The 24,946-nt window shown below is 43.4% G+C and overlaps 1 protein-coding gene across 1 annotated transcript in view; it reads right to left on the reverse strand.

Moving 5' to 3' along the window:
- ALOX5AP (arachidonate 5-lipoxygenase activating protein) overlaps positions 1 to 24,946 on the reverse strand; it is a 39,126-nt gene that overhangs the window by 13,666 nt on the left and 514 nt on the right. Inside the window, exons 2-3 of the mRNA XM_080662957.1 lie at positions 17,266 to 17,365; positions 3,943 to 4,013 (exon numbers count right to left, since the gene is read on the reverse strand). Of these exons, the coding sequence (XP_080519083.1) occupies positions 3,943 to 4,013; positions 17,266 to 17,365 (171 nt within the window). The remainder of the gene's footprint in view (positions 1 to 3,942; positions 4,014 to 17,265; positions 17,366 to 24,946) is intronic.

Here is a 24,946-nt window from a genome sequence, read left to right on the forward strand (position 1 = left end):
AGACATATAAAAAGATGCCCAGCATCACTAATCATCAGAGAACTGCAAATTAAAACCACAATGAGATAGCACCTCACACCTGTCAGAATGGCTACCATTAATAAATCAACAAGCAATATGTTGATGAGGATGTGGAGAAAAGGGAACCCTCATGCACTGCTGGTGGGAAGGCAGCCTGGAGCAGCCACTGTGGAAAAAAGTATGGAGGCTCCTCACAAAACTAAAAATAGAACTCCCATAGGACCCAACAATCCCACTTTTGGGTATATATCCAAAAGTAATCCAAAACACTAATTTGAAAAGATATATGCACCCCTATGGTCATTGCAGCATTGTTTACAATAGCCAAGATATGGAATCAACTTAAGTGTCCATAAATAGAAGAATGGATAAAAAAGAGGTAGTGCATATATACAATGGAATGTTACTCAGCCACTAAAAAAAGAATGAAATCTTACCATTTGTGACAACATGGATGAACCTAGATGGTATTATACTAAGTGAAATAAATCAGTCAGAGAAAGACAAATACTATATTAATTCACTTATATGTGGAATCTAAAGAACAAAATTAATGCATAAATCAAATTGAAACAGACTCATAGACACAGAAAACAGACTAATGGCTCTCAGATGAGAGAAAAAGGTAGGAGAATTAAGAAGTACAAATTGATAGTCACAAAATAATAACAGAGATGTAAAGTATAGCATAAGGAATGTAGTTAATAATATTGTAGTAACTCTGAATGGTACCAAGTGAGTACTAGACTTATCAGAGGGACCACTTTGTAAAATATATAAATGTCTAATCACTATGTTGTACACCTGAAACTAATATAATATTGAATGTCAACTGTAATTAAAAATTAAAAATAATAATAGCGATGTCACTTTATATTGGCATTGTGGTATTGTTTGCAAAGTATTTTCATAATCATCATCTAATTTGAATCCTTTCCACATGACCAGTATCATCTTTTCCATTTCCAGATGTGGGAAACTTGGGCTTGAGCAGCCAGGTGTTAGATGTATCTGTGGGAGGAAGGGGCAGACCCCGAGCCCAGCTCTGAGCCTAGTTCTCTTAAAAGTATAACCTTCTCCTCTGGGCTTCCAGGCAGCACAGTGCTCAAACTTCTCTGAACAATTGCTACCATTCAGAAGAGGTCTCTGGAGAAAGAGATTCCATTTGCATTCCAGCCTGTGAGGAGCAACCATAAGCAGCACCCAAATAATCCTGCAGTCTGGAGCTTGGAGCCAAGTCAGAAAGCACAGCCCCACTAGGACTGCCATGAGCTGGAGCTAATACTTAATTCGGTCTACATCTGGATAAAAGGCCGATTACAGCTTCCCACCTATCAGGAATAATTCCGAGTCAAATAGCATAAGTATGAAAGCATAAGTATGAAAGCACTCGGAATACCTTCTAGCATTATTCAAATGCCAGATGAATGTGCTGACTGGGCACTTTTCATATGCCAGTAGAGCCAAGACTCTTTGGATACATGGGTCTTCTATCCTCTCAGCCACCTGGTAAGGAGCACATTGCTGTCACTATTTGACATTTAAGGAAATTTAGGTTCCAGGAAGTCAGTTTTCCCAGATTCACCTGCCAGACCAAAAGACTCCTGAGGACAGCCATATTTTACCAGCCTTCATCTCTATGCCTGGCCTCATGCCTGGCGCATATTGGCTTTCTATATTTTTCAACTGAATGAATAAAAGTCATATAGGTTGGCCAAGGGAGAGGTGGAATTTGAAAACAGTTCTGAGTTCAAAGCATTATTACCATCACTAGCACCATCAATAATAACATTTATTGGTTTTCTATTTTTAAGCTGAACTATATGAAAGTGCCATTTTCATGAGTCACAAACAGTCAACTAGCTGCAGTTTTATATGGTTTAATCTGATATGCCAAGCACTGTGTCAGGGGCTGAATGCATATTATTTCATACAATCATCTTGGGAATCTAGTCATTCCTGTTTTACACATGAGGAAACTGAGACTTAGGAAAGCTGAGTAACAGCCCAGGGTCACAACAGCAGTGGAATCAACTCAGTCTGTCAGTCCCCAAAAATCAAGTTCTTTCCACAACTCTGCCTTGCCTCCAAAAATCTATTGTTACATGACAGATAAGGAATCCAAAGCACAAAAGGAACTGCTTATGAAGTTCATCCTATTCTCCGAAAGTCACAAAATTATCACAAATCACAATTTGTTCTAGGCAAAGTCTTTCCTGGTTTGTTCCATCAGGATGGCTCTGAGCTAACTTACCAGCCCATCTTTTTTACCAGGAACTGCACTGAACTATAATAGGAGTCAAGGTGGGAAATGGCCACACTTGTTGCCCTCATGCCGGATATGGTGTACGCCTCTGTGCGCCTGGGCTGCCTAGAACAGCAAGAGAAGAAGCACAGTGGGTGCAAATATGGGCTCTGCAATTCTAAAGTCTGAGCTAGCCACTTGTCCCTTTGGGGCTTGGGCTCCTTTTCTATAAAGTAAAGAGTTTGGGCTCAAATGATCCCCAAGGTTCCTTTCAGCTAAGAAACTCTACCACCTACTATTTTGAAATGATATAACTGTTATCGAACAGGGTTTACTGACACTTTCATCCCCTGACAATGCCAACACATGTTTGACAGGGAATGTATAGTCCCAGGCTCTGAAACACCTGTAGACTCCCTTTGTATTTGTCTAACTGGAACAACTCTATATTCATCTACATCAAGTATCATCAAAAACATAAAAGGAATCATAACTCCTACTATGAGCATATTTTGACCTGGTTTTCAAGTCTTGCTGGACATATCTCTTATTTAACTCAGGATAGAAAGTGGAAAATAAATAGTGAGCTTAGTGACAGCCTCATGGAGCACAGAAAAAGGCCACAAGGTGTCCCTGAAATGGTTTCTCTGCCATCCCTCAACTCTCTTCTCTATCACTGCTCTTATTCTTTTCCTTCATGGTACCTCCCACTCTTGGTAATAATTTATCCATTCACTGATTTTCTGTGTTTCATCTTGCCAACTACTGTGGGCTTTCCCACCATCTTTTTATCAGTCACTGTGTATCCAAGCACAGGGCTTGTCACAGAGTAGGTGTTCTATGTATGCGTATTATATAAATGAATAAAGTAAAGGGCTGCTTGTGAGAAATCCAGGATATAGCCAAAAAACCTGGGCTCTCAATGTGGTTCGTTATTCACAGCTCAGTAATCTTGAGCAAATGACCTTATCTCTCTGAACCAAAGTGTCCTCAAGGATGATGGGGAAATGATATCCACTCTACCTGCTTTATGAAGCAGTAGGAGGTGATGAGGGTTAAATAGCTCATCAGAGAACACAAGTGACCTCTTCTGATACCCCCTGCTTGGCTGACCAAGTCATGCCACCCTTCCCCCCGACACAGTGCCAGTGTCTAAAGGGGACCAAAAAATATTACTCTGGTTTCCATTTAATTTTAAATCCATTCTGGGAGTCAACTTGCTGAAGTCAAGGCTGTGGGCTGCTGATAACTGGGAAAGGCTGGAGACCTGGAATCCATCCTGAGACTCTGCAGACAGGGCCCGAGGGAGGACTGCCAGCCTGGAAGCTTATTAGCAGGAGAACCAAGTGACAGCAGCCCCAGAATAGATCCCTCTGGCACTCTCATTTAGAATGCCCTTGTATCTGAGCTAACACTGCTTACGGATTCTGAGTCACATTTAGCCTTAAACCACCCTTGTCAGTGCAGGCACTCTCAACCGCAGGGAGCCAGCATTAGCAATGCATTATCCACCAATCCACTGGCACAGAGCACGGGGAAACCCGCCTCCAGGCCGCACCTCTCCAGGGTTTCACAGATCAGAGCTGGAGGTCAGACAAACTCCTTTCAACAAAGAGCCTGAACTGGAGCCTCCTCCGGCATATTTCAGACAGAGAACACAGAGAGAAGCTGGTTACCTTGGCTGCACAGTAGCCCCGCACTCCAGAGCACGACAAGGAAAGTGGGGTACGCATCGACACAGTTTTGGCTGTAGAATAAATAAATGAATTTAAAGAAGAAAACATGTTACCACGGTGTCCTCTGAAATCACAAATTAATACGCACCATCACATCTGGGGCAAAAGCCCCACTCATAATTCCACATACATCTACTCATGAAGACTGGCACCAGCTGCCACATCAGAAACAGACAGCGGTGTAAAGAGACATGTGTTCAGAACCCATTCACTCTCTTCCTCAGTGAAGCCCATTCGAGATTCAGTTTCTTGATGGACTCGCTATGGCATAGTTCCTGCAACTGGCTTTGACAAAGTGCTTCTGAAATTGACAAGTGAGCAACGCAGTGGTGGCCATTAGGGTGGGGTGGCTGGGAGAAGAGCCCAGCTAAGAAGACCTTTATGGCAGACACACAGTGAGCTCAGACCCAAGGCCAGGCCGAGGAAGAAAAGGCAACATCACACATTAAAGAAACCAGGGTAGGTTAAGAAAAGCTCATGTTCAGAAAGTTATCTTGCTGATTGTGTGATTTCTGTGTGCAGGGCTCAGTCCTTGCTCCCATGGAGGGACTCTCGCTCTACCCCAAGTACCGTACTGGTGTTTTACACCTTTGTCTCCTTAAAGCTTACCACGAACCTGTGAGTACACATGGTGACTGCGTGAATTTTTTATGGTGGCTGTAACAAGTAGGCACAAACTTACTGCCTTAAAACAATACAAATCTATTATCTGGAAGTCACAAGTCCAAAATGGGTCTCATTGAGCTAAAATCCAGGTGTCTGCATTTCTTCCAGAGGATCTAGGGCAGATCCATTTCCTTGCCTTTTTCAGCTTCTCGATATCACTTGTATTCCTTGTTGGTGGCCCCTTCCAACATCAAAACCAGCAATAGCCGATCAAGTCTTTTTTACACTGAATTTCTCTGACACCAACTCTTTTGCCTCCTTCCTACCCAGATAATCCTGAACAATCTCTTTATCTTAAAGTAAAGTGGTTACTCACCTTGGCTTCCCCTGCCGTGTAATATAACATATTCATAGGTGCCTGGAGTGATCCTTAAAAGGCCATGATTCTGCCTTCAACTACTCTCACATTTCAGGTGAGAAACAAAGATTGGGAGAAATTGAATAAATTGCCCAGGGTCACCCAGTTATGGAGTGACAAAGCCAGGATTCACACACTGGTCAGTCTGACTCTAAACCAGGTCTGTTACCTCTTTGACTATAAGAAATTAAATTACCAGTGTCCTCTTGAGGAGTTTACAGTCTACATCAGGAAAGACGATACCTATGTCCACAGAAAAATAACCCAACAGTACAAGGTAGCAAAGAAGGGGAGGGGCACCACGATAGAGGGCCATGGAACTAGGATTGAGTCCCTGACCTGATATTGACCAGCTGTTGGTCATTGGTACAGCAATCTCTTTAAACTTAATCTCCTTGCCTGTAAAACTAAGAGACTGATAATGAATAACTCCAAGATCCATTTAAGCTCAAAGAGTTAGTGATCTAATTGGTGGTTCTCAGAGAGTTGTCCTAGACCAGCAGAATCCCCTGGGGAACTCATTAGATATGCAGATGTTAATGCCCACTTCATACTTCTAGAATCAAAAACTCTGGGGCTGGTCCAGCAGTCTTTATTTTAACAAGACCTCCAAGTGATACTGATGTATGTTCAAGTTTGAGTTCCATTGTTCTCATGTAATTCAAACTGTGCAGGTAAAAGCCAAGAGGCAATTTTCAAAATATATTTGGCCTTTGATCCAAATTCCTTCCTTGGATTCCTTCATCTGGATCCCTCTTGATCCTATTCTCATGATTTTCCTCCTCAATCGGCTGTGAAGTCCTGTTCAAACTAATAGAGCCTTGGGCCTCAGGGGGACCAGAGGGAACTTTGGAATTACCAGCCCTGGGGCCGATCCCTTCAAAGAACCCAGAGAGGCTGGCAGTGTTCCTGGCCACAGGGGCCTTGCCATCGCTCTGATGATTAAAACAGCCTTTACCGGAGCAGTCAATGAATGTAAAAGCTAAGAAACCAGAGTGTCCTATGCTGGAATATAGATACAGGAGATAGCAGAGCCTGCTGACCTCATTGTCACTCACCTAGTGAACAGAGTAGGAGCCCCTTACAAATACCACCTGGGATAAAGTACGTGGTTAATAAATAGGTCCAAAAATGGGAGCTGCAGCAGCTATTATGCATGAACATGACCTCTATTCTTATATGTTATGAGAGAACAAAACTGCAGCCTGATGACTGAGAATGTAACCACTTCCTAGTACAAGGAAATAAGAGTGAACATCCCTTTTTATTTAGTTGAATAACGTCTTGTATCTGATGGGATCTAATATCTGATGCTCCTACAGTTTCAAGTTTATTAATACCAAAGATCGTCCTTGCTTCCTCCTCAGACTCATGCTTCTGCTTTGGTTGGTTAATTGGTTGATTGATTTTATTTTTTTCTTTATTGATTAAGGTATTACATATGTGTCCTTATTCCCCCATTACCCCCTACCTCCCATTCATGCCCCCACCCCCTTTTTGTCTGTGTCCATTGATTAGGCTTACATGCATGCATATAGGTCCTTTGCTTGATCTCTCCCCCTTACCCCCACCTGCCCCTACCTTCCCTGAGATTTGACGTTCTGCTTGATGTTTCTCTGTCTCTGGATCTATTTTTGTTCATCAGTTTATATTGTTCATTATATTCCACAAATGAGTGAGATCATGTGATATTTATCTTTCTCTGCCTGGCTTATTTCACTTAGCATAATGCTCTCCATTTCCATCCATGTTGTTGCAAATGGTAAGAACTCCTTTTTTACCGCAGCATAGTATTCCATTGTGTAGATGTACCACAGTTTTTTAATCCACTCATCTGCTGATGGGGACTTAGGCTATTTCCAAATCTTAGCTATGATGAATTGTGCTGCTATGAACATAGGGGTGCATATATCCTTTCGGATTCATGTTTCTAGTTTCTTGGGATATATTCCTAGAAGTGGGAACACTGGGTCAAATGGGAGTTCCATTTTTAGTTTTTTGAGGAAACTCCATACTGTTCTCCACAGTGGCTGCACCAGTCTGCATTCCCACCAGCAGTGCAAAAGAGTTCCTTTTTCTCCGCATCCTCACCAACACTTGACGTTTGTTGATTTGTTGATGATAGCCCTTCTGACAGGTGTGAGATATTACCGAATTGTTGTTTTGATTTGCATCTCTCTGATGATTAGTGATTTTGAGCAGGTTTTCATATGTCTCTTGGCCTTCCTTCTGTCTTCTTTCGAAAAGTGTCTAGATCAGTTGCCCATTTTTTGATTGGGTTGTTTATCTTCTTTTTGTTAAGCTGCATGAGTTCCCTGTAAATGTTGGAGCTTAAACCCTTATCATTAATATCATTGGCAAATATGTTCTCCCATGCAGTGGGCTTTCTTGTTGTTTTATTGATGGTCTCCTTTGCTGTGCAAAAGCTTTTTATTTTGATGTAGTCCCATTTGTTTATTTTCTCTTTAGTTTCCATTGCCCTAGGAGCAGTATCAGTGAAGAAATTGCTTTGGCATATGTCAGAAATTTTTCTGCCTGTGTATTCCTCTAGTATTTTATGGTTTCTCATTGTATGTTTAAGTCCTTGATGATTTTGAGTTTATTTTTGTGTATGGTGTAAGTTGGTGGTCTAGTTTCATTTTTTTGCATGTATCTGTCCAATTTTCCCAACACCAGTTATTGAAGAGACTGTCTTGACTCCATTGTATGTTCATGCCTCCTCTGTCAAATATTAATTGAGTGTAGTGATTTGGGTCAATTTCTGGGTTCTCTGTTCTGTTCCATTGATCTATATGTCTGTTCTTGTGCCAGTGCCAGGCAGTTTTGAGAACAGTGGCTTTGTAATACAGCTTGAAATCTGATATTGAGATATCACCTACTTTGTTCTTCTTTCTCGGGATTGCTGTGGCTATTCAGGGTCTTTTTTTATTCCAGATGAATTTTTGGAGAGTTCTTTATAGGTCTGTGAAATATGCCATTGGTATTTTAATGGGGAGTGCATTGAATCTATAGATTGTTTTGGGTAGTATGGACATTTTAATGATGTTGATTCTCCCAATCCATGAACATGGTATGTTCTTCCATCTGTTTACATCTTCCTCTATCTCTTTTTTCAGTGTCCTGTAGTTTTCCGCGTATAGGTCTTTTACCTCCTTAGTTAAGTTTATTCCTAGGTATCTTAATTTTTTTTGGTGTCATGGTAAATGGGATTGCTTTTTTAGTCTCTCTTTCTGTACATTCACTATTCGTGTATAGAAATGCCATAGATTTGTTGGCGTTAATTTTGTATCCGACTACATTGCCAAATTCATTTATTAAGTCTGTTAATTTTTTGATGGAGTCTTTCAGGTTTTTTATGTACAATATCATGTCATCTGCAAATAAGGACAGCTTTACTTCTTCTTTTCCAATTTGGATGCCGTTTATTTCTTCTTCTTGACTAATTGCAATGGCTAATACTTCCAGTACTATATCAAACAGGAGTGGTGAGAGTGGACATCCCTGTCTTGTTCCTGTTCTTAGGGGAAATGGTTTTAGTTTTTGCCCATTGAGTATGATGCTAGCTGTGGGTTTATCATATATAGCTTTTATTATGTTGAGGTATGATCCTTCTATTCCCACCTTGTTGAGAGTTTTTATCAAGAAAGGGTGTTGGATTTTGTCAAATGCTTTTTCTGCATCAATTTATATGACTATGTGATTTTTATCTCTCAGTTTGTTTATGTGATGTATCACGTTTATTGATTTGCAGATATTGTACCATCCTTGTATCCCTGGGATAAATCCTACTTGGTCATGGTGTAAGATCTTTCTGATGTAGTGCTGGATCTGATTTCCTAGAATTTTGTTGAGGATTTTGGCATCTATGTTCATGAGGGATATTGGCCTGTAATTCTCTTTCACTGTGTTGTCCTTATCTGGTTTTGGTATTAGGGTGATGCTGGCTTCATAGAATGAGCTTGGAAGTGTTCCTTCCTCTTGAATTTTTTAGAATAGTCTGAGGAGCATAGGTTTTAGTTTTTCCTTGAATGTTTGGTCAAACTCCCCTGTGAAGCCATCTGGTCCTGGGCTTTTGTTTGCTGGAAGCTTTTTGATGACTGCTTCAATTTCTTCCATAGTTATTGGCCTATTGAGATGTTTAGATTCTTCCTGATTGAGTTTTGAAAGGTTATATTTTTCTAGGAATATGTCCATTTCCTCCAGGTTGTCCAGTTTGTTGGAATAGAGTTGTTCATAGTATTTTTTAACAGTCCTTTGTATTTTGGTGGGGTCTGTTATTATTTCACCTCTTTCATTTCTGATTTTGTTTATTTGGGTCCTCTCTCTTTGCTTCTTGGTGAGCCTGGCTATAGGTTCATCAATCTTGTTTATCCTTTCAAAGAACCAGCTCTTGGTTTTGTTCATCTTTTGTATTGTTTTTGTTTGTTTGTTTGTTTGTTTCAATGTTGTTTTCTCTGCACTGATCTTTATTATTTCCTTCCTCCTGCTTACACTGGGCTTTTCTTGTTGCTCTCTTTCTAACTCTTTGAGTTGTAGGGTTAGGTAATTGATTTCCATTGTTTCTTGTTTTTTGCAGTAGGTTTGTAGAGCTATGAACTTCCCTTTCAAGACTGCTTTCGCAGTGTCCCATAGATTTTGGATTGTTGTGTTTTCATTGTCTTTTGTTGCCATGATATTTTTTATTTCTTCCTTGATCTCTCTGGTAACCCAATCATTGTTTAATAGCATGCTGTTTGGTCTCCATGTGTTTGATTTTTTTTGTATTGTTTTTATTGTAGTTGATTTCCAGTTTTATGCCACTGTGATCTGAGAAGATGCTTGATATGATTTCTATCTTCTTGAATTTGAAGAGACTTTGCCTATGACCCAACATATGATCTATCTTTGAAAATGACCCAAGTGCACTTGAGAAGAACGTATATTCTGTGACTTTGGGGTGAAATATTCTGAAGATGTCAATTAATTCCATCTGGCTAGTGAGTCATTTAGGATTGATGTTTCTTTGCTGATTTTTTGTTTAGAGGATTTGTGTGATGGTGATAGTGTGGTATTAAAGTCTCCTACTATGATTGTATTGCTGTCAATCTCTCCTTTGATATCCTCCAGGAGTTTCTTTATGTATTTGGGTGCTCCTGTATTGGGTGCATATATGTTTACCAGAGTTATTTCTTCTTGTTGGATTGCTCCATTTAGTATTATGAAGTGACCTTCCTTATCTCTTGTTATGTCCTTCACTTTGAGATCTAATTTGTCAGATATAAGTATTGCTACCCCAGCTTTTTTTGCATTTCCATTTGCCTGAAAAACCTTTTTCCATCCCTTCACCCTCAGTCTGTGTGCGTCTTTTTTTCTGAGGTGGGTTTCTTGTAGACAGCAGATATATGGGTCATGTTTTCTTATCCAATCCATTACCCTATGTCTTTTCACTGGGACATTTAATCCATTTATATTTAAAGTTGTTATTGATAGGTACTTATTTGTCACCATTTTTATTCTTTACCCCTGTGTTCCTTCTTCGCTTCCTATTTTTTTTTTTTTTTTTTTTTACAGCAGACCCTTTAGCATTTCTTGCATTGCTGGTTTGGTGGTAATAAATTCCCTTAGTCCTTTTTTGTCTCTGAAGCTCCTGATTTCACCTTCAATTTTGATTGATAGCCTTGCTGGGTACAATATTCTTGGATTCAGACCCTTCCTTTGCATGACTTTGTATATTTCATTCCATTCCCTTCTGGCCTGATGAGTTTCTGTTGAGAAATCAGTTGCTAGTCTGATGGGGGTTCCTTTGTAGGTAACTTTCTGTCTCTCTCTGGCCGCTTTTAAGATTCTTACTTTGTTGTTGGTGTTTGCCAATTTAATTATAATGTGCCTTGGTGTCGGTCTTTTGGGGTTCATTTTTCTTGGAACTCTGTGAACTTCTTGGATTTGTGTGGGTTTTTTCTTCCCTATATCAGGGAACTTTTCTGTCATTATTTCTTCAAACAGGTTTTCTATTCCTTGCTCCGTTTCCTCTCCTTCTGGAACCCCTATTATGCGGAAGTTGTTTTGTTTCGTGTTGTCCCAAAGTTCCCTTAGGCTCTCCTCCTGCTTTTTAATTTTTTTTTCTACAAGCTGCTCTACTTGGGTATTTTTTCCTACCTTGTCTTCTAGCTCACTGATGCAGTCCTCTGCTTCTTCTAGTCTACTCTTGATGCTTTCTATTGAGTTCTTTATAGCAGTGATGTCATTTTTCATTTCTTCTTGGTTCTTCTTCATTTCCTCTTGGTTCTTATTCATATTGTCGAATTTGTCTACCATTCTTTTCAGCCACCTTATGACCATTTCTCTGAATTCTTTCTCTGGCAGGTTGCTTGCCTCCATTTCATTTACTTCCTTTTCTGGTGATGCCTGCTTTTCTTTCATATGCAGGCTGTTTCTTAGTCTCCCCATGGTCTCTCTTCTCCGGGTGTCTGGTTATGTAGTTCTCTCTCTCCTTTCCATTGTGGAGTGTAGAGCTCCTCTGAATCCGCAAGTTTGCGCCAGTTGGGGACCGGTGCTCTGGGGTTCACAGCTGTTCGGTGGATGCCGCAGTTGTAGATTTTCAGGCTTCAGATAACATCCACTTTCCCCTTCAAGATGGTGCAGTTTCTGCTTCTGAGCCGGTGGCTCCAGGTGGGAACCCAGCAGCAGTGAGGGCTGCCCAGTCAGGGGAGCCCCATCCAGCAGTCCCCCACCTTCTCTTGGAGTATAGCTCTCCCTTAACTCTCCAACAGACACTCCCCGTGCGACCCTCAGCTGTTCTTTCTATCTGCTCCGGGACAAGGCTCAGGTCACATCTGTCTATTCTGCTGCCATTTTTCCACCCCAAGATGGTTATATCTTTCACGTGGAATATTCACTGTCCTGTATTACCCTTTCTCCTGGATTACTGTCTCGTTGATTGATTTTAAAGAACTGATTTTGTCTGGGTGATGCAACATTCCTAAAAATTCTGCATTGATCAAAGAATTTGCTCATTAGACAGAATGTCTAGTGATTTGACATTGGATCAGCCATTCAGTCATTCTTGCCTATTGTCTCAAGTCACCATGGTCCCTAATAAAATGTCTGCAGAGTAAAATGAAACTCTCTCAGCTGTAAGAGAATGGATTCTTCCTATGGATTTTCAGAATATGTCCCAATCCTGTCTCTCACTCTAACCAAGCAAGTACCTTCTCCCCATCCAGAATCTCTGATGTATCTCCACCCGAATGAAGCTCCATGCACACATGCCTGTTCTTGACAGAGGGCTGCTGGTGGGATGAATTCAAGTAGCTTTGGTCAGTGACATAGTGCCTCGTGGACATTCTTGTGGTTTTCAAAGTCCCAAAGCCTGGGTCCAATGCTGAAATGCCACTTAGTAACTGTGTGAAAGTGAGTGCATCTCCTAGCCTCCCAAAACCTCAATTTTTTCATCTATTGATGGGTGAATGGACACATCAGTAATTCACTTTCTGGATTGTTGTGGGAATAGCATGAGATAAATCAGTGTCTTGTTCATCAGTAGCATTCAAGAAACAGTGGCTATTCTTGCTCCAGTGTCTTCCTTCTTAGAATCCCTTATTAAATTTTTCTTTCCTACTGACAAATATTTGTCATTCCAAAATATCTTTTGTGGAGACTTTTGAGCCATTTTTTCCTACAAGACAAAACCAACAAACCCATTTTTGCTCTCATTGCCCTGAGGTCTAACTATGAGTTACTCGGCAGATCTGGCAACACCTCACTGGGCTACATCCAGTTTGCTGTGCCACACAATCAGTTTGTTGTGCCAACATTTTGATAGAGAAAATAACTCATTGTTACTTTCTCTTTCACTTTTCTCCACCTTTCAGAATGGGATATAGAAGCACTCAGTGTTTTGTTAGTTAGTATCTGTTAATTTAAAATAAGTACATAAGAGTAGTTGTATCAGTACTAATTAATAGACTCAATGTACATCTATCACCTTCAAACAATTGTAAGGGAGTCTAGAGTGGATTCTGAGAGGTGCAGGGAAGAAGGAACATGAGGGTGGCATTTCCCAAAAGGCATTTTGTAAAATCCCTTCCCTTCTTGGAGAACCAAAAATCACAGTGTCCCTTAGCATAGTGAAGGCTCTCAAAAAGTCTTGCTGTACAGAACTTATTCTTGTAACACTTGTCAACAGCACACAAACTTGTCAACTATGAAATTAGGAAATTAGACATCTCCTCTCTGCAACCTGTGTTTACCTGCACTAGTGGGGAAGAGTTTTAGGTCCCTTAACTGATATTTTTCTCCAAAAACCAAACTTTGACAGCTGTACCTGTGCTCATCAGCTATGAATAGGGCTTTGAACTATTGCTTATACCCATGAACAGAGAGTCAAGGTCAAGATTCCTTTTCTCTCAAATGCTGGCTCAGGTCTGCCCTCATGGGGATGGGGTTGAGGAGACCATTAATGGAGGCCAAGTCTGAGCTGATGGGCTACACTTGGTTGTGATGTCTGTTTATCAACTGCCCCACAATCTTGAACTATCTGTATCAGTCCACAGTCATATCTTTTACTGAAAAATATGCATTGGGCTTTTCAATCACCAGCACCATTTATCCTTCCTGCTACTTTTGCCTTCATAACCAGTCTCTAAATATTTAGTATCATGCAATTCATCAACCAAAAGTGTTTATCATACAATCCTCTGATAAGTATATTTTATATAATTATATACACACTTGAGGCCCGATGCATGAAATTCATGCATGGGGGGGGGGTCCCCTCAGCCCAGTCTGTGCCCTCTCCAACCTGGGACATCTCTCTCACAATCTGGGACTGCTGGCTCCTAATTGCTCACCTGCCTGCCTTCCTAATCACCCCTAACTGCCAGCCTGATCTCCCCTAACCACCTCTGCCTGCCAGCCTGATCGCCCCTAACTACCTGCCCTGATGGCCTGGTCACCCCCAACTGCAGCCCCTGCTGGCCTGGTCACCCCCAACTGCCCCCCATGCCAGCCTGGTCTCCCCTAACTGCCCCCCCACTGGCCTGGTTGCCCTTTACTGCCCCCACTGCCAGTCTGGTTGCCCCCAACTGCCCCCCCTGCCAGCCTGATCACCCCTAACCACTTCTGCCTGTTGGCCTGATCGTCCCTAACTGCCTGCCCTGCCAGCCTAATCACCCCAACTGCCCCTCCTGCCAACCTGGACGCCCCTTACTGCCCCCCCCCCGCCAGCCTGGTCACTCCCATCTGCCCACCCTACTGACCTAGTCACCCCCAACTGCCTGCCCCCCACCAACCTGGTTGCCCCTTACTGCCCCCCTGCTGGCCTGGTCACCCCCAACCAACCCCCCTGCTGGCCTGGTCTCCCCTAACTTCCCCACCCTGCTGGCCTGGTTGCCTCACGCAGCCTGCTGTTCAGTTGTTTGGTCATCCCTCACTAACCCCCCTGCCAGCCTTGTCACCCCACGCACCCTTCTGTTCAGTCATCTGTCTGGTTGTTTCAGTCATGACGGCCTCTGGCTTTTTATATATTAGGATACTACTCTCCATCTGTATATTAAAAATGAGTAAATATAGCCCTAGCCTGTCTGGCTCAGTGGATAGAGCATTGGCCTGCAGACAGCAGGGTCCCAGGTTCTATTCCAGTCAAGGGCACATACCTCGGTTTCAGGCTCCTCCCAGGCCCAGGGTGTGTGCAGGAGGCAACACATTGATATTTCTCTCTGTCTTTCCCTCTCTCTTCCACTCTCTCTAAAAATCAATGAAAAATTTTAAAAAATAACAGTAATAAATAAATAAATTTTAAAAATAAAAATGAGCATTTCTTAAGTTTTTATTTTTTTAGATAGCAAGGTTAATGACATTTTCTTTTCTTGCACCCTCAGGACTCACCTTGCACCCTTCTTTGGTACTTTTGGAGGCCCCTGGAAAAGATGTGGCTGGGGTTTGCTTTCTACTGGACTAACACATCACCCCGTTCTGTAGCTTTCAAAGGCAAGCAGACTTGGGGGCTGTGGCTTTCACCAACAGGCTGTGAGTTGTTGCATTGATCCCCAGCACCTTCTGTCACCCACCACAGGCACAGGCACACACCTGCTGTTAGCTGATCAAGGTGGAAGTGTATTTGTAACAGAACCACAGCAGTGTCTGGGCAACCTTTATCTTGCAGGAATTCTTCTTTCCTGTCCCCCCTTCTCACAGCTCTCTCTCTCCTCCTCTCATTCTTCTCCTCCTTATCCCCAGTCCCGTAAAGGTTAAGTGGGAAAGACATTTAACTATGCTGGTTTTGGGAGCAGAGGGCCCCAGCAGCACCAAAGGCCCACCATGCTCTTCTAGTTCCTTCTTATGTCAGGAACTCCACAACATTGCAGAACCACCAACCACCCTCCGACCACTACCAAATGTCACTTCCCCAATTTGAAGGCTGGCAACTGGCAAGGTGTGAACACAGTGACTTCTTAGAAGCAGAGCTAGTTCACTCCTGGGGAGAATGGCAGAGACAGACAGTCCAAACTGCTCTGTTGTTTCTTCATTACCAGCAAAAGGCAACCTAATTTCTCCCAAGGGACAGTGGAATTCTGTTGCATGGCCAAAATGCCTAACCTTTTCCAAGTAGACAAGCTGAGGAGTACCTAAGAACACAACATAACTGGTTAGGAAGTAGTGATATGGGAGGGGTAAAGTTTCTCTTTCCAAACCTGTGGAGGAGTATTAGTGTTTACTTTGGACTCTGTGTTCAAAGAGGTTTTTATCTCACCCCAGGTCAAAGACACCTTTGTTACAACTGTTTCACATAGATTATGCCTGAAGGGAGCTCTCACCTCTCCCCTTGTAAGTGGTTGATGGCACCTTCTGTGCGTTCCCTGCTCTCCTTTAAATGGATCCAAAATGCCTACAGCCACCAGATCTGTACATTTCTTCAATTGATTCTGAGAATTAATACAGTGAAGGCCCAAATGTTAAGATAGAAATCTCCCTATAAGTAATTCAGCAAAGGATTTCCCTGAGGTCAGGCTGCTGGAATAACAGGGAGCAAAATGGGGGCCAGAAAATCAGCTTGGGATGAGTCTACAACTGTGCCCAGGAGTGGCTCAGACCATGTATGCAGAAATTTAGAAGCTTGGGGGCAAAGGGGACTGATGATGAAAAGTGGCAATGGAGAGGACTCCCCCTCCGTCTTTCCCATTCCTACATCAAATTTTTTAAAAAGTAAAAATAGCTAGGTGAGGCAAAGGACAGAAGCAAAAGTGTGTCAGGGAGTATGATGAAGGCTTACCCAGCTGAGACCTTCGAAGTCACTTTAATTCTCAGAAGCCATCAGTAGCCCTGTGTGTGGAGCCTTCCCCCAAGTTGCTCCCACAGAGCCTCTGACTCTAGGATGACTCCATCTTTGTGTTTGCTTGTACTGTTCTTGCCAATCTAAAAGTCCTTTCCTTGCGTGGCCATGATTCCTCCCTTGGAAGGATCTCTAGAGACATCAGAGTTGCCTCCAAGCTGAGCCTGAAGGCCATTCACCAGCTCACAGCCAAAGCCTTCCTTTTCTACAGACCTCTAATCACAGGCACAGTGGAACAGAAGACATGCTGGGCTGAACCCTCTGTTCAAATGCATTTTGCACAGAGGGAAAATAAGGGTTAGAATAAAATCCATTGCATCCCAAATAGCACCAGCTCCTTCACTGGACTGTTCCAGTGTTTTCAAACAGTCTTTATATTCAAAAGCAAAGAATTAAAAGTGGGAAAGCCATTGCATAATCCCCCCATTCTTTCTGTTCTTGCTCTGGTTGCTCAAGGACAGCAGCATTATGAAAGGTACTGTGTCACCTCCAGATTTCCACCAAGCGAATGCAGGGTCGATGAGTGGCAGGCTGCTGCCAGTAGGTCCTATCTGTTGCTTTTGCAGGCGGAAGGTGAGGAGTGTCTGGTTTTCATTGTATTACCTCTGCACTAACCACACAGGAAATTGGTCAACTATGTGACAAAATGACTGGCTCCCAAGCTCTGGAACAAGGAAGAGTTGTAGAGATCTTACCCCTCACCCCCAGGGTCCCCACTTCCTTTCTTTTAATACACTTACTGAGATGGTGAGGGGTTTCCACAAAGCCTCCCAGGGGGAGTTCTACTTCCCCCGGGAACCCTAACTCCCTGGCATTGGGAAGGTTTGGCCACACAGACATGTAGCCTTGAGGTTCGTTGTTACTCCAGTAGAGAGACCCCGGTGCCCATGCCCCCACTCTGTTAGTCAGCAGTGTCAGGGTTTAGACTCACTTGGCAGTATAGACTCGCTCAAAGGCAAGTGTCCCTGTCCTCTGGAAGCTCCGCCCAGTGTGGGTCCTGCTTTCGTGCTCCACTTTGTGGGCGAAGAATCCTGCCAAGAAAAAGGTTTGCATTTGGATTATAATCAACATAGTCATGATCCTGCCATCTCATATTAAATGTTAAAAAAAAAATTGGCTTGACTTCCAAACAGCACAAAATGTCCTCCATCAAATGTAATTTAGCAAAATTTATTCAGCAACTACTCTCCCCTTGGTTTTGGTGGTGCGATTGTGAGCAAGGCATAGCCCCCTTTCAATGACCTTACAGTTGAAAGAAATAGACAAAGAAGTAGAGCCGAAATTAGCTTACAGTGATTCATACTAAGATGAGATTGAGTGAGAACACAGTGCTATAGCGGAACAAAGGAGGCAACCTAATTCAGTGTTCGGGTCATGGAAGGATTCCTAGAGGAAGTGACACCTAGAATAAAGTCTAAAGAACAAGTATGAATTAGCTAAGGAGATGGAGGGGCAGGTGACAATAGGGGAAATCATTCTACTCGAGTGGAATGGAATATGCAAAGGTCTGGAAGCAAGAACTATCCTTGGTTCAGTATGTCTATCTTATGATGAGGAGTGGGAAGTGGGAATAGAACCTGGTTGAATTATAAATGAGGCCAGAGAGATAGGTGGTAAATTGTTCTTTCAATGACATGTATCTATTATCACTTGCCATGAGCCAGACACTTAGCTTGCATTCTGGAACAAAACACACAAAGAGTCTTGGCCTAGGGAACTTATGTTCTGGCAAGGATAGAATAGGATGAGACAGACCATACAAGCAAACAAAATACATCTATTACAATTACACTGTGTGTGGAGCTATGGACAAAGAGAAGGCAGAGCGTGGTACAAGGCCATTGGAAGAGCCCTACAGATTGGACAGAGTGAACCTCAGTGAGGAAACAGTAAGCCAAGGCTTGAAGAAGATGGTTGACAAATATCCACTGGATTTAACAGCGTCACTGAGACCTTGATGAGAACCAAGTTAATAAATTTGGAATTTATTTCCACCTCGAGAACAAAGAGGCGTTATTGACGAGTGTAAGCTGAGCCATGGTGTAATCAGAAAGCAACCCTGTTTTTAGTGTGGAGACCATGGAGAAGAGTGAGGAGAAAATGGGAGAGAGCCAATTAGGGTGATGGCTGTGGGATGTAAGAGATGCTGTGGAGGAGACAGAATCCAGAGGGTTTGTCTATACATTGGGTGTTGGGAGCAGGGAGTGAAGGTCTCTCTTTTTCTCCCTTCCCTCTATTTTATTCCTTTACTCCTATTTCAAGATTGAAAAGGGGGGTGGAAAGTGAGATAGTCATGAATCCATCCACAAGGCTCTCTTTCATCAACTTCTTTTCAGTCTCAGAAAGGTATGTAAAATATGCCTTATATTTGAATAAAAGCCTTTATGGTTTTCTGCTTGGCAAAAGTGCATTTCTTCCCCCAAGAACGGGCTCATTTTGAGCCCATCTCCAGGGCTGACTTGTATGAAGGGGAATCTACCATATTGCAGGCACTCTGGTAGGCATGGAATATAGGTTCCCTTATTGGGCCAGTGCTGTTCCCACTTTGTAGATAAGGACATTGTGCCTCAGGGAGGCTAAATAACGATGTCAGAGTCACTACACTAGGCTCAGTAAAGTTGAAGATCAGATCCAGCTGGGCCTATGTGGATGTGTTTTCCTCTCACTGTCACACAGATGCTCACTGCATGGATTCCCTCAGCTACACAGGGTTTAAGCACACTTCTGTCCATTCTGAATGTCTCTTCGTAGTACAAAATCCAGTAGAATATTCTAATCATTGTCTTTCCATAATTTAAGGTGACATCCTGGCCTCTGAACATGGAAACTGGGACAGTATTAAGAAAGTCAGAGGTTATTTCTGCAACCAGCATCACAACTTGATTCTACTTCCCTGACTCTGCCCTTCTTCCTCTCCTTGCTCAGAAAACAAGCCTCTTCCTGTTTCCAAAGGCTTGCCCTCTACCTGTGACCTTGACCCTTTTCCTGCCACCTCTCCAGGTTTTTGTTTCATTGGTGTTTTGCTTATTTTTTGAACCTTCAAGCTTTTTTTCCCCCCTCCTTCTCTTTACCCTAGAAACATATTCAGATCTTTCCTACTCTTAAAACAAAAGAAAAAACAAGCCTGTCTCAATCCAATCTTCCAGTAGATCTACCTCTCCTTCCTTCTAAGCTAGACTTGAAAGAGTTGGGCTACCTTTGCCCACTCTAACCCCAACCCTTTGTTATCCTCAACTATGTTGCAGAAACTGTGCACACAAAGACCATTAACACACTTATCTTGACCAGCTACTAACATCGGGCCAAACCAGAGAGAAACAGATAGAGAATCAGAGAGAAAAGGCTGCAAACCATTCCTGAGAATCAACCACACACTGGTCACTGATAGCTGCCTTACCTATTTTATTTCATGCAATACCTACAATCACCACACATGGGAATTATGAATAAGGAAACTGAGTGTCAGAAAAGTTAAATACTTTTTTCAGATCATAAGGAAAAATCATGAGATTTTAGTTAACTGCAAAGTTATGAACCAGCAATGCCATGCAAGTCTTTGAAAGAATATTCCATATGTTGATTATTTTAGTAGAATTGATGTCTGGATCTCAGGAACAGTTTGCCTGCACAGGAGACAACTATCTGCATTTTGGGAAGAACATGGCAAGGTAGAAAGATTGGGCAATGACAAGGGACTCTGGAAACAAAGACCTGTGATAAATGATTTGTTGAAGGATTGGTACAGCTGATTTTGTAAACACAGAAGCAGAAGGCGGAGTCTAAGTTTTTTCAGAGGACAGAAACAGGGCTGATGGATAGAAGTTGTAGGGCAGATTTCACCTCAATATTAGAAAGAACTTCCTGCCCTGGCTGGGTAGCTCAATTGGCCCCAATATGCCAAGGTTGCAGGTTCAATCCCCAGTCAGAACACAAACAAGAATCAACCAATGAATGCATAAATAAGTGAAACAACAAATCTCTCTCTTTCTCTCAATCAATCAATAAATAAAAAAATTAGAAAGCACTTCCTGGGTAATGATTTCTTGAATAAATGAATGTGAGGCAATATACATGGTGTAAGTGTCTACACTCTAGAGGAAGTTTGAATCCCAGCTTCACCACTACTGACTCTAGAACCTCCAACCAATGGTCTACCCTCTCTAAGACCCACTTTGCTTATTTGTAAAATAGGAATACCAACCCTATCTAATAAAAGAGTAATATGCAAATTGACCGTACCTCTGCTACACCCACAAGCCACGCCCACCAGCCAATCAGGAGAGAGTATGCAAATTAACCCAACCAAGATGGCTGCGGCCAAGGAGAGAGCAGGAGGCTTGGGTTTCCCCGGCAATAGAGGAAGCCAAGCTTTCCGCCTGCCCTGGCCTGCCCAGGCCTCCGCTCATGGCTACAAAGTTTCAATTATAGAAGATAAAGAAATCCCAACAAAAATGTTGGCAGCCATGGAGCTGGAGAGAGCAGGAGGCTTGGGTTTCCCCAGCAATGGAGGAAGCCAAACTTTCCACCTGCCCTGGCCTGCCTTGGCCTCCGCTCAAGGCTACAAAGTTTCAATTATAGAAGATAAATAAATCCCAGATACCAGGGCCTCTGCTTGGTTGCCAGTGGGTGTGGCTGGCCTGCAAACCACCACAGGCCCCTCGCCCAGGCCACCCCACGCCCCAAGGGAACCCCACCCTGATCCGGGACACCCTTCAGGGCAAACCAGCTGGCCCCCACCCGTGCACCAGGTCTCTATCCTATCTAATCCTATCTAATAAAAGAATAATATGCAAATTGACCATCACTACAACACACAAGATGGCTGCCCCCATGTGGTCAAAGATGACTGCCCCCATGTGGACACAAGATGACCACCACAAGATGGCCCACAGGGGAGGGCAATTGGGAGGAATCAGGTCTGCAAGGGAGGGCAGTTGTGGGCGATCAGGCCAGCAGGGGAGAGCAGTTGGGGGTGACCAGGCCGGCAGAGGAGAGAAGTTGGGAGGGACCAGGCCTGCAGGGGAGGGCAGTTAGGGGTGACCAGGCCTGCAGGGGAGGGTTGTTAGGGGCAAACAGGCTGGCAGGGGAGTGATTAGGGGGTGATCAGGCTAGCAGGCAGAAGTGGTTAGGGGCAATCAGGAAGGCAGGCAAGCGAGCAGTTGGGAGCCAGCAGTCCTGGATTGTCTACAATCCAGGGGTCCCAGATTGGACAGGGTGCAGGCTGGGCTGAGGGACACCCCCCACCCAAGCATGAATTTTGTGCACCGGGCCTCTAATAGTATATATTTCATAGGATGCAAGGATTAAATGAGAAAATAATAACCAGCACAAAGGACTGTGTTTGACACAGAGCAAAGTTTCACTTCACCTGATAATGGGCAGGGCACGCTCAGTGGATGGAAACTCTCCACTACAGCAGTATCCCAGGAGGAGCTGTTGAGGATGTGTGAAGAAGATTTCTGTACTGGAGAACTTTCTGAGTCCCTAATCCTGTTGCTAGAGCCCAGGTTGAGTTGTGAGGTCTTCTGATATGGAGGCTCATGAGGCTCACAATGTGAGTGTGTGCATTTGGGTGGGAGTAGCAGGAAAGGCATCAAAAGATAGGTAGTTGCTACCACTCTATTTCCCTCCCATCACAATTCTCACAAACCGTTATGACCCTTCTTGGCTTCAAAGTAAGAAGAGACTTGATTGAGGAGGTTGTCACTCTTAGAGGAGAGAGGATGATGTTAACTCCTACCACCTTCCCTACTACCAGCGGGACTGAGGGAACAGCTCTCCTGCTGGAGAAAATCTTTTCCCTGCTGTCACCAGTTAGGCTCACCCTCTCCTCCAAATCTGTGACCCACCTTTGCTCCATGTCAAAGCTGCTGGCACTTGGGCAGGAGAAATTGAAGGTTCACTGGATGCTTTTCATAGGAAATGCCTCTCTCTATCCTCCCTAGGAAAGTAGGCGCTGGTAATTCTGGCCTTGCTTTCTTACAATGATATATTTCAGACTTGTTCTGCTGGATCAAGCTGGAAGAGAGCCACATGTTCAAAGATCTTGATGACTAAAGGACGTTTGAGAGGCAGAGGAGGAAGTTCCACCAGGTGGCCGCACCCTGGTTTCTCCAGAATATGAGCTCACACTGTACAGCAAGGCACAGAGCCCCCCACACACCAGCATGGACAAACAGGGACTTGTCTTGGGACAAAGACAACGTGTACAGTGCCTCGCCACAACATGTAAATATTTCTTAAAACAAACAGGAAGGGTTTGGAATAATGTTTTGTGGACAAGGGAGGAAGCACAGTTTTTGCATATTTTCCAAATCCTGTAAGGTAGATCTATGGCTGCTACATGGAGGTTGATTAGAATTACAAAGAGAGACTCTGGGACATACATTTGGACTTTTGTGTTTGCCTAGAAACTCACAGAGAAAACAAGCAGAGATGCTGTCTCCCAAGTCATTGGAATTATTCTTGTTCTCCTACATGGCATGTTTAACAGTTACAGACAAAAAGGCCTCATGCCTGTGCCTCACAAAGGTGCACGCTTGTCCTGAGCCACCCAAGTGGTGACAAGGGCTCTTTCTGTGGCTTTAGTTTGTCCTTTCCCTAAACACTAGGTAGGGCAGCACTGTACAAGGTCACTCTGCTCCCAAGTTGCTGAAGATCACAGGGGAACAGGGGAGGGACAGAGACTGAGGTGGGGGCCATGTGGGGTCTGCCCAGCACAAAAAAGTCTCCAGCCCAAAACAATAGCTCTGGCTTGGCCATATTTGTATCTCCCCCTCCAGGAAGCCTCCATCCCACTCATCAGTTGGTGGAACTCTGTGACACCACAGTGTTCTATCTTTATCTAGCTTAAATGGCCTGGAGATTGTGGTTAAGACTTAGACATTAGGCCATCTATAATCCCTCCTCCCGATTTGTACCAAAGAACTTCTTAATCTCATCTACCAAAAATAATTAAAATCTCACCATCTCTGCTCAGGGTGCACTATGTCATTACAGAGAAGCCCAGCACCCACTCAACAGCCCAGGGCCAGGGCCTGGTGCATCTTCCTTAGGAGAGATGAAGAAACTGTTCTTACAACAGGAGACACTTCAAAAACTCCCTCAACTGCCTGCCTCACCAGCTCTGAACTGAGAGGGAGCAGCTCAGAGTGAAGGCCAACCAACCTCCAGGCTAAGCTCAGTCCTCTTTGCAGGCAGTGAGAAGGCTCTGGCTCCCTGGCCAGGACACTCCTCAGCTGCGTTGATGGTTCCATGGGGAAGGGCTGGGGGGAAAATCCTGCACAGAGCTGAACCAGCACTGTCTGCCTACCACCCACACTGCTGCCTCCCAGAGAGGTCCTTGCAGCTTCCTGCTGACCTCATCTGCTCCCACTGCTCTTTCCCTCCCTGGGGGCAGGAACTAGAGCTGTCTGCTCAGGGAAACAGAACACTGTCTGGCACAGAGCAGGGTCCCTGTGGGGTACACAGGGATGAATGAACCCTTTGCCCATTGACAAACTGAGGGAGCTCATTGACAAAATGGTTCCCCCCTGAAACAGCGGTGACTTGAGGAAATGGCAGCCAAAACAGTCCGGTTGTTCCCTCTCGAGTTGCAACTCTACTCTGTGTGATTTTGTATGAAAACATTTGGGTCAGAAAGCATTATGCTAAGTGAAATAAGCCAGTCAGAGAAGGATAAATATCACATGATCTCAATCATTTATGGAATATAATGAACAACACAAACTGATGAACAAAAACAGATCCAGAGACAGAGAAACATCGATCAGACCGTCAAACCTCAGAGGAAGGTAGGGGAGGGTGAGGGTAAGGGGGAGAGATCAACCAAAGGACTTGTATGCATGCATGTAGGCCTAACCAAAGGATACAGACAACAGGGGGGTGAGGGCATGAGTGGGGAGGTGGGGGGGGGACTAATGGGGGGATGAGGACACGTATGTAATAACTTAATCAATAAAGAAATTAAAAAATAAAATAAAAAAGAAAGAAAGCTGCAAAGTGCTGCCCATACAGGAAACCTTCTCAGAGTGTGCCTCTGAGCCTTGCTCTGTGCTCAGAAGGTTAAATCACCAGTCTCTGTCCACATTCAAATTGGAAAAAAATATCAGAATATCTGAAATTGATGAAATATTCAAATTTCCAAAGCGTGGTGGTGTGTGAACATTCATTACCATTAAGTTATAGAGCTGTCCTTAGTAAGTACTCTCCTTTTTCTCTATTTTACTAAATTGCAAAATGCAAAGCCACTGGAGATACTTAAAAAATAATCTGATGCAGTCCTAACTCAGAACCTTAAGGAGAGAGTCCTACATAGTCCTACCTTTGTCAGGTCTGGGTATCCTGTTTGGCTTTTTGAAACTGTTAGCAAGGTTAATGGATGCACAGCCCCAAACAAAAAAATGTTCCCCCCACCTCTTTATATAAGTATATAATGCATATGGGAAATGCTTCAAAAAATATATGTTGCTAGAGGGGGAAAAGTATTACAAAAGATATGTTTCTTCAAAAGAAAAAACAATGATAAGGTGATTTCCCTTTCACAAACCCCAAAATTCACTTTTTTTTTAGCCTACACTTGACAGTAACCTCAGATGCACTGAAGTCAACCC

The sequence above is a fragment of the Plecotus auritus genome (assembly GCF_963455305.1).
Source record: "Plecotus auritus genome assembly, chromosome: 3".
Classification (NCBI taxonomy): domain Eukaryota; kingdom Metazoa; phylum Chordata; class Mammalia; order Chiroptera; family Vespertilionidae; genus Plecotus; species Plecotus auritus.